The 10733-nt window shown below is 40.1% G+C and overlaps 1 protein-coding gene across 4 annotated transcripts in view; it reads right to left on the reverse strand.

Annotated features, from left to right (window-relative positions):
- IDS (iduronate 2-sulfatase) overlaps positions 1-10716 on the reverse strand; it is a 20564-nt gene extending 9848 nt beyond the window's left edge. Inside the window, exons 1-9 of one of the 4 annotated variants that reach the window (XM_009636383.2) lie at positions 10631-10709; positions 10160-10296; positions 8929-9106; positions 7956-8044; positions 6539-6739; positions 5765-5935; positions 4980-5106; positions 3261-3434; positions 755-2543 (exon numbers count right to left, since the gene is read on the reverse strand). In XM_009636383.2, the coding sequence (XP_009634678.1) occupies positions 2041-2543; positions 3261-3434; positions 4980-5106; positions 5765-5935; positions 6539-6739; positions 7956-8044; positions 8929-9106; positions 10160-10291 (1575 nt within the window). In that variant the 5' untranslated portion in view covers positions 10292-10296; positions 10631-10709 and the 3' untranslated portion in view covers positions 755-2040. Of the gene's footprint in view, positions 1-754; positions 2544-3260; positions 3435-4979; positions 5107-5764; positions 5936-6538; positions 6740-7955; positions 8045-8928; positions 9107-10159 lie in introns of those variants that run through there. The other 3 variants (XM_035891976.1, XM_035891979.1, XM_035891978.1) reach the window with 3 other exon arrangements.
- Between the last annotated feature and the right edge of the window lie 17 nt (positions 10717-10733).

Here is a 10733-nt window from a genome sequence, read left to right on the forward strand (position 1 = left end):
CCTGAGAAATAGGGTCAGCGCTGGCATCTCATTTATTTCCTGATGCTTGGCTTGCATCCTCTTCCCTCTAGAGAGAGCGCTGTTCACAAGAGCACTTTACTTTTATTGCTCCTCTTAAGCTCTTTTGTTCTTCAGTGGAGGCTGCTCAGCCTAGCAAAGCCCACAGCTCAGGCTCTCCAGCAGAAGCAGCATTTTGGTTTGTTTGGAAAAATGTGCCTTACCCCTTTGCCTCTGCTGGCTTTGCATTTCACTCAACCAATCCCACAACAAAACTAACTCACACAGCATTATTTAATGCTATGCTGCACTCATCCTCAAAAACGTTATGCCCCAACCCAGCAGCAGGCAGAAGGAAACTGCTTGCTAGGTGGACAGTGGTCCTGCTCAGCAACTCGTGCAATTATTCAAGAATGTCCTTGCCCTGAGCATGTGGATACCAGTCTTGATTCACCGGCTGTCAGAGACAATTCTGTTTCATGTCTACCCAAAAGATTACTGGATTTTGATTAAGGAAGGTCAAGGGCAGCTTTTCCCTTCCAATAAAAAGAGAATGACTTGAGGAAAAAAATACTCATCACCTAGCACCAGGACTTTTATCTCCACTTGAAAAATTAAATTGCCTGAAGTGAGGGGAGGCTTAGGGCAAGGTATGTACAAGAATGTTTTCATGAAAACAAAATTCCTAAATAATTTATCTACATGCTAAAATTTTAAGTCCCCCCCAAAAGTTTTGGGTTTGGTTTTTGTTTTGTTTTTTTTTTTTAATGGGTGTTTTAGCAGGAAAACAAAACACAAAGCTCAGGTAGCCAAGTCTAAGATAATACCTATTTGCCAGAGCAATTTTAAATGTACATTGTATTACTAACCTAGCATACCAGCACTTTAGATTAATCCTTCACGCTTCAATACGTTCCCCCAAAATAACTTCCCAATATTTGATTTTCCTTTGAAGGAAAGTGTGTCAGAGATATAATTAGCTCTAGCTGCAGACTCCAAATCTCTGCCTGGCACCATTCTCAATAAAACACACCTTCAACCAGTGTGAAATTGGTGTAGCTACATTGAATCTGCTACGAGCAACTGCAGTATTTCACACCAGCTGAGTATACATGCCTAAGTGAGGGAAAAATATGTTTTCATCAGGAATAAAAATGCTGCAGAACACACAGCATCTTGGGCAGAGTAAAACAAATGACAAGTTCATAAGAAATATATTCTTCTAATTGAGTTTGAGGCACTAAATAACCACTGTCTTCTAACAGAGAATCAGATTCATGGTGGTTATCTCTACATTAATTAGGAATAAGACTGTCACATGGATTTTAATGAAATAAAGTTATGTCTGTGGCTTCTCTAGGATATTAAAGTCAATTTATCTGAGGGAGACAAGTAATGGCTGGCTTTTTCTTTTTGTAGGCATTGGAGCAGTTCATTGAGGAAGGTAGCAGGAGTTAGCACTGTCTGAGCAAGCTCTTATCTTTTAAGGTACAAATTCTGAACTCCTCGATTACCAAGATGGAATTGCAGAAATCCAGCAGGCTGACAGAACACAACACAAATTACCACCATCATGCTAGAGCACAGCATACCTTGTGGCTGTGAGCATAATGTACAGATAGCACTTAAATAAAGTACTCTGCAAAAACATTTTTCTCAGATACAAGCTCCCAAACATATTTACCATACGGAAATGTGCTTACCAACATAACTTGGGACAACTAATGCTCCACACCATGTGTTGCTAAACACCACACTAACTTAAATCTAAATGGGAGGCTTTTAGCTCTCCTAGTCCAAAACCAAGACTGCCAAGCCCCACTTGGCACCTAAGAATGTCACACAGAAGTTCAACTGCAGAAGTTCGCTCTGACTACTTCAGTTTAGTAAGAGCTGTAACAAGACAAAGGCAATAGCTAGTGTTTTGATACAAACAGGATTTTAATTCAATCCAAGTGTTTTCTGTACAACAGAAAAGTTTTATACAAAAAAAAGGAAGTGTTACTTCAGTTGCAAGAACATGCACAAAGAAGTTTCTGAACCCTAGTGCTTCAGGAAGCCAAGAATTTTTTTTAAGAAACAACCATGTGAAGTATTGCTGTAGATGTTATAATCCTGGTTTGGATCTGTCTGTACCATGTACAACTCTCCTGCATGGACATCCTCAAAGTTAGCACTGAAATTGTTAGGATTAAACTGAACCCACACAGTATACCTGTAGTCAACTGTACGCATGGAATAGCCCATGATTCTGATGTCTTTCAGCTTTGGCTTGTCAGAGTTCCACTGAGGAGTGTCTGCAGGCCGGGGATACTGGCTGAAAGCAACAGGTTCTTCATTAAAACACCTGTAAGTGTCAACACACCCATCCTTCTCTTCCTCCACCTTCTTTTCAGAGGCATTAAAATACCGGACAATACTTGTCCCCTCAGTGCACAGTGCAACATGAAACGAAGTCTCTGGGCACACAGGAGGAACTGGCAGTCCAGCAAGTTCAGCAAGCGTTGAAAACAGAGACACAAGCTCAACCACTTTTTTGCTTAGCACTAGAAGAAACATCAAAATACAAGTTACTGAACATGATGGTTTGACAGACGCTGGTAGAACATTTTAGAAACTTACTCTGATAATTAAGTTGGTGTTTTTTGAAAGTGCTTTGTACTGGATTTGTAGGGTAAAAAAAAAAAAAACCAAGGCAATTAAGGAGTGGCAGTTAGCTCTGAAGATGCTAGTCTATGCATTCATGATGCATTTTTAACAAGAAGATTTCTACACTTACATTTCTCAAGTGTGCAGCCTTCAAGACAATAATATTCATTACTTTGAAGAAGAACTCTTCCAGAAAGAGAAAGCAAATTCCAGTGTCAATAGTTAAACACAAGGGTGCTTTGGTCAAAAGAGTTTCCAGTGCCACCATTTTAAGTACAGATGCCACACAGAGAATGTTTACTAATCACTGCCGGAAAGACAGCAGCCACTACTACAAAAGGTAGGCCATTTTGTATCCTTTTGGGCATCTATACTACGCAAAAAATAAATTGCCTGCTGTGTTAACACAGACATCTAGCTGCTTCCACTAAAGCAGATCTAACCAAAGCAAAAGTTTGCGTCCAAGGATTCCCTTCACCATCTTGCTCCTCGTCAGTACAAGCAGCACAGTCAATGACACCGACTCAAGCTGCCTGTAGGCAAAGAATCTTTACATCACCACTTCTCCTTCACATATATACACTGCAAACAAAAAATAAATGCTGGAGATTTACCTTGAGGTACCAAGCCTAAAATACGGCTAAAAGGGTCAAGGTAGGGGAAGACCCTCTCTCCTTGTCTAACAGAGGAAATTGTCATTCCTGGTACATAAAACATCAGCGGCACCCGGGTAGCGACATCAAAATTGCTGTATTTTGCCCATTCACCGTGTTCTCCCAGGGACCATCCTAAATGACAAAGAATACAATTCAGAGCAGATACTGGGTTGTAATTTAGTAGTCATTACTTTTTCACTATAAATTGACTCTGGCTGTTGAGGCCACTAGTCTGTTAACAAGGTTATATTAAAAGGCAAATAACAATCTGTATTTAAATAGAAAAAGATTTTTCTCTACCGTGAAAGCTATTTCAACAGCCACCTAAATCTTGGAACTTGATACTCTTATTAAGGAAATAATTACACCTTTCCTTATTTCCCCTACTCTAGATTAGAATTAGGAAATCAGCATTAAAACAGCAGAAAAGAGGAACTGGGGTGTGTCACAGTGCCTACAAGAGTCTCCAGATCAATTCCACAGAGCACTCATTTAAGTTTTGGGCAGCTGCCAGCTCTCCAATACTCCTGTTAACACTGTAACTGAGCATCCCTTGGAGCCAAGGCTGCTATCTATGCCAGACTGCCATATCAGGATGTTACCCCTGAGGAAGCAATTGAGATCAAAACTCTTTAGCTCTCCTCTTCCTCTTGCAAGAGATGCCAACATGACTTCCTTCCAGGCAGATTTATTGCCAACTTCACTTTGGGGGAAGACAAAGGAGCTCTATGACAGCTATGTTAACACATGATTTTTTTGGATCACTTTGCTAGCCATGGTACTGGAAACACCAACTGTTGACAGTTAACCACAGCAAGGAAAAGAGGAATTCAGTTTACAACAGAAAGTCCCAGTCGAAGCGGCAAGTCAGAAGGAACAACTAGAGTCACTTTAGTACCAGAAGTATTAATCCCATTGCTCTACAACTCATAAGGTCTTGTCTATAAACAGACGCTTACAGAAGTCAACCCAAATTAACTACATACATGACTTTAAATTGATTTAGTTAAGTCATATCCTAACTATTTTAAGTCAGCTAAGCCATCCCCCAATTAAAGGGATTGGGGGGGAAGGGAGGGGATGTAATTTTGACGAATATTAGAGTATTGAAACAAACATTAAATGCCTGAGGTATCTGCCCCACAAATCAAATTCAGTTTTTTTACCAGCAAGGATCCAGAGTGTGCAGGACCTCAATTATGAGGGGGGAGCCATACTGCCATCAGTTTAGATGCTCTGCAAGCAGCAATGACAAGTGCAAGAAAACACACTTCAGCAGTTAATGAGAAAGCCTGTCACCCACTGCACCAGATGGCTCTCTACAAATTGTAAGGGGGGAGGAGTGGTCGCTATCCTTTCACAGCACTGTTCCCAGCAAGAGTCACTCCTTGGGTAGGAGGTGGGAATACAGCAAGCTCAGCCTTGTGTCCTGGCAGAGAGTCTTGTCACTCACTAGCAAACCCTCAACCTGATTAAAGAGAGGTGCCTGCAGGGGGACAGAACTGCGCAGCCACAGAAGCCTGTGTCAGTCCATTTAATTAGAGACAGACTAGCCAGATATACAAGGTATGGGAGCTCTGCTGTACATTATACAAACACACACTTGATTAATATGCCAGCACAGAGTTGCACAATTAAGTTATTAACAGTGAGCTGGAGAAAGATGTAAATGTTTACCATGATCAGCAGTAAAAACTACTATTGTGCTATTTGAGAGTCCTACATCATCCAAAGCATTCAAGAGCAGGCCAACTTGCGTGTCCAGGTAAGAAACTGCTGCATAATAGCTCTGACGAATCTGCCGCTGCAAGTTAAGAAAACGGGGGAGAGGAAAAAAAAGAAAGTTAGCTTTTCCCCAGACACACAAACAGCAGAACCAGTGGGTGGCCATGTAAGTGAACTAAAGGATTTTATTTGTAAAGCTTTATTTTTTAAGCATCTGTAGCCTGACTAATGTCCCAGAAAAGGTAAATAGGGAGGGGGCAGTCAGAAAATCTCCCAGAAGTTCTTTCAAGCAAGATGTGGCAAACCAATCAGTTCTGCTTCTCTCGGGGTCCAGTCGGTGCACCTTATTTTGGTATAAGCACTGGAAAGTCAAGGAAAATCTTGCAAAAAACAACACACTGAGCAGTGGCTTGAAACAGATAAACAGATTCAGATAATGAAAACAAACACAGCACTGGTAGCTGCTACATACATTCCCTTATATACAAACCACAAGCACATAATAATTTATCACTAGTTGATGGATGATCCCTTCCTCCCCACCCCCACTAGCCTGACTCCAGTTACAGTGAAGGTTTGCCTACAAAGCTAGAGGTGACAGTATGCAAGGCAGGGAACTCGGTATTTGCAAACTGTCAGTTGCTGAATACCTGGGAACATCTAAGAGCAGCCAACTGCTCCTTGCATTTGAACAAGTTAAGGCAGTTTGATTTCAGTGCACTGTATTGACAGCTTACCTGGAAGTCATCTGGAAGTGGTCCATATGGGAAACTAACATTTAATGCTTCCACATCATCCCTCTGTCTGATATCTGTCCAGGGGTTGTATGCTACGGAAGGTAGTTTCTCAGGCACCCAGGGATCTGGGGCTAATGTCACGTTTTCCAGGGGGTACAACTTGAGAAATTCCTTCACAATACAAACACACATAAAGACTGCCCTCACCACTAAGGTCTACTGTAAACTTTGTGTTGTAAAGCAGCAGCCATTTCCCCTTGCATGACCGTTTAATATTCTTACAGTTTACAAGGCTCCCCCTCCCCCAGAGCATAAAAGGTAGCAATACTATGCTAGTCAGCCACAGACAATTCCTGAAAAAAAATGAGTTAGTAAGTACCTAAACACAGCCTCCTGTATCTCAAAGCAACACTGAAATAAAACATCCAACATAATTTCCTCTGAGATGAGCAGGATTTTTGCCACCAACTCAAACAGGGAATGGAGTACAAGATCTTGTAAGGCCTCATTATGCCATACTCCATCAAGTTGAACACGATCTCCATGCAACAGTAGTCACTATTATAGTGGTAGAAGCCTGGATTTTGGCTGAGCAGCTACAACTCATTCTCATTAAACATTCTGAAATGCAACTGCTAAATTTACACCAAGTCAAGGCTGGGTTTCAGCTTGCTTTCCAGAAACAATAGCAATAAAGCATTTGTGGAAACATCTTTGAAAAACAAAAACAATGCTTGTCTAACTTCCTTTCCCTGCAGGCTGCAGTTTCCTCACCTGTGGGTACCTCAGTGGGATATGTGGTTTGTGGTAACCAACAGCCAAGAAGAATTTTTGCTTGTTGGTTTTCATAACATTCAGTAAGCGTATGGCCTCTTCAGTGCTCTGAATATCAGGAAGAGTGCCACTGGGCATTTCTGTCACATCCACTGGGCACACCAAGTTAGCATAAAGTTTTCCATCTTTTCCCCTACAAGTCTTTAAAACAAACAAAAAGAATTAGTTAAGTAACTTCTGTAAAAGCAAAGAAGAAATCCTCTGTTCCGTAACTTTCAAACCAATTTGTTTCTCGATCCTTCTACCAACAAAAGACTGCAGATTGGATATTAAGAGGAATTTCACAATTTCTGTGAACACTAAAGGTGCCAAGTACATCGAAGACTGAGCAGACAGCTTCAGGAGTTGAAGAATGTAACTTCCATGTAAATGGAAAAGCAGAATCCTCCCTAAAGCTGGGCAGAAGATTAAAAGTAACCATATGGGAAAACACACAGCTTCTACGATGAATAAAAGGCAGAAGTTGTTACACCATACACATGTATTTTTACTCCTTCTGATCCCAAGAGCTCACAGAAAGCTGCCTGGAAGCTACTGCCTTAGTTTCTTAACAAACACCAGTAGTGGCTGATGTATAATCAGTGAAGAAAGATAAACTAAACAAAACAGTTGCGAGGAAAAGTCTCCTCAGCAGGGAGTTTGCAGGAGTGGCTAAATGAACATAAAGAAAAGTATGTCATGGGTGCAAATACTGTTGTTAAAACCAGTCTTTTTCAGCAGTAAATGCAAAACCAAAGCATCATCAAGGTTGAATGTGGCCTCATGGCTGGAGCTCCTGGATTTGCAGTGTATAGACGCCAGGATATGATGCTACTGCAATGTTTGCAAAAACATAAAACAGATTCTTTTGGGCCATACTTAAGAGTTACAAACGTTCTAGAAAACTGAATCAGATCATAAAGTTTCGGATTATTTAAAGATTGTTTTAATCATGCCCTCCACCCACTCAGCCCTGAGCTCTTTGTGGAATTGATTTAAGTTCACCAAGCCTATTGACAATATTTTGTCACTTCCTAAGCAGAGCAAGATTAGTGTGGAAGTTGACAACTGCACTCTTCAGATAAAGGAATTCATGACCTCTACACAAATTAAGATCACTCTTTCTTGCAAACACTTTTATCTCAGTAACTTAAGTTTCCAAACACTAATTTAGAAATACTTAAAATATCTGCAGGATTGGCACACAATGGAAGAGACTGGCCTTCTTCTGGAAGACTAAGAAACAGAATAAACTGGACTAAGCTGATTCCCTGCGCAAGGTTGTACTCTCAAAACCCACAAAGTATAGCCTGTGCTTGACACAAAGAACTTGGTTATATCCTGAAAACTCTTCTTTTGTCCCACGATTCACCCTTACCTTATCATTTTCATACTTTTCAGTTGAAGGATGAAAGGGTGGAATGGACCAACTGTACGGATAGTCATCACTGTAATTGGATGAAACCCCTGCAAAGGGTAAAGACATTAGAAATGCTCTGATAGCTCACTGAACCAGAAAGATCTCAAACACAAGTTTAACTTGTTTTCAGTTGTCTGGGTTTTCTTTTTTAAGTATGCTAAATGAAGAAACATGTCAAATTATCTTCGACAACTGAGAAAAAGAAAATCAAGAAATAAAAGTCCAAAAGCTTAAGACAGACATTTTTCCCTGAAATACACCTTTTACTGGTGAGGGAAACTCAAACCTCTTGAAGAACCTTACTTCAGCAACAAAAAAATCACCAAAAAACCAGGATTAATAACAGTCTTCATGTATGTCCTTAATTAGCTTTGCTATCAACTGAAAGTTCATATACCCATACAAGTTTAGTTCTGAGGTAAAGAACTACCAAAAAGGGGGTCAGTATTACAGTATTCTTTAACACAGTAGTGTTATTGCTTTTTAACTAATGAACCAGTTTCCTATTTAATTGGTAGTATGAGTCAGACATTCTAATCTCCTGACCCAGGCAGCCCACCCATTATGAAACACGAAACATGTACATGCAGAACTAAGACAATGAGGCTGTTCAGTAATTTCATCTTCAGTGGATACCCAACTTCCAGACATATTTTTAGAAATGTTAGACATTTATTCCCACAATCCCTAGACAAGATGTGAAAACATTAATATATTAGATTACTCTTATCTAATGAATCTCTAATGCCTTAAGATTTAAAATTAAGATTTAAAGACAACCTACAGTTATTTACAATCTGGCTCACAATTATGATTTAGGGTTGTCTATATAGACAAGAATCACCCAGTTGATACTTATACATAAAGGCTGTTTGTAAGAATATACATGTTAAGCATGTCTAAGTTAAATAGATGACAACTCAAACCATACCAGGATGAAAAACTTTCCCCACAGATAGGGTCACATAGCCGTTCTCCTTGAAATACTGGGGCATCGTGGAATAATTTCCTGCATGTACTCTCCAGTAGGAGTAGAAATCATACAGTCGGGTAGTATCAGGTCTGCGTCCAGTAAGAAACGACACTCTACTGGGAGCACACACGGCTTGCTGAGGAGAGAGCCAGCCAAAAAGAGGATCAATTCAGAGCAAAAAGCAAAACACACATATGAGCTGACTTAGGTGTAGCTGGGCAAAACATGTGAACGCTCAGGAACTGTTGTGAAAGTGTTCCATATCACTTCAAGCTGGAAGGAACGGCATCCTAATTAAGAGTACCAATTCCTAAATGCAAGCTTTTAGCAAGATATACATTTACCTATCTATAATTTTTCCTCAAATAACCAATTCCTAAGCACTAAAAGCTTTGGTTATGCAGCTAGTAGTGCAAAAAGAGTCAGGCTGCATTAAAGATGGTACTTTTGAAAGCTAGCAGCTCACACTCACACAGAATTAAGCAGAAGTGGCAGATGGACTGTGCTGACAAAAGCCCAGTCTAGTTGGTTCGGAATGCCTCAAGAATAATGAAAAAGATAAACATACGGAAGGTGCAGGTTACAGGTCCAAAGGACTCACCAATTCTGCTTCAGGCTGGCAAGAGCCAAGAGTTATTGCTCTGAAGTCCTAATCCCTAGTCAGAATTACACTCAAACTTCTATTTTCTCAGCAGAGAGAAACTTGTGATCGTAGGCATCCTACGCAAAGTATTCAAGTAAAGAGCAATTAGTGAGATTTTGAGTCCTGTATTTAAGAGTGATGCTTACCACACAAGCTGCCCCTTCAAAACAGTCTATAGATTTCCTCAAAAGAAAAAATTAAAAAGTAAAAAATAATCTTTTATCAACAGTAGAAAAAAAAAAATTCTAATTTTGTAAATCAGCATTTTTAAGCAGCACTTCTCGCTGCTAACAGTGAAAACGTTTGAGCAGCATTACACTCCTCCAGGATTTACACAAATAGCATCATTCAAATGCCCTGTTTTCATTTTTCTCACTTTAGTAAAGACTGGTTCACAACAGTATAGTTCAGCCCAACCATTTATTTTCTACTGGAAATACTTAAGGTTAACAAATACTTGCTATTTCCAGTGGTCCGCCTAACACCTACTGTGAAAAAACCAGTAATTATTTTGCACAGAGGAAACTTTTTTATTATTTATCTCACCTGTGCATATGCATCACTGAACACAATGCTTTGAGAAGCAAGTTGATCAATGTTTGGAGATTTCACAAGCTTATCTCCGTAACAGCCCAAGACAGGACGCAGATCATCCACGACTATCAAGAGGACATTCATGACATCTATGAAGAAATAGAATTAGGAATATATTAACTTGAGCTCCAGTAAGGAGAGGCTACTTTATGCAGATTTCTGTATCAGTTTTTAACCCTGAAGTATACTTAGGAAAAAAAAAATAAAACCAGGAAGAATATCTACTATCTTTGTAAGGAAATGTAAATACTGGGATTAATCCCTTCAACGTGCAGGAATTATTATTTGGCCTAGACAGAACTATAGCGGGTTTCACTTCCCTTCCTCTTTCGCTGCCTCTTCCCATGGTATTTTCTGCAGGTGCCTTCAACTGGCTGCAGAAAGGCGGTGTGAAATGAAGAGGGGCTTTATAGTTCCACCTACCACTGCCTACGAGCTTTGAGAGGGGTGTCGAGCGACAGGTAAAGCTCAGACAGCGGTGTGCTACGTAACCCTGCTCCAAACAGACCTAAAAAAAAAAAAAAAA

This window comes from Egretta garzetta, unplaced genomic scaffold (genome assembly GCF_000687185.1).
Source record: "Egretta garzetta isolate BGI_Z169 unplaced genomic scaffold, ASM68718v1 scaffold53, whole genome shotgun sequence".
Classification (NCBI taxonomy): Eukaryota; Metazoa; Chordata; class Aves; order Pelecaniformes; family Ardeidae; genus Egretta; species Egretta garzetta.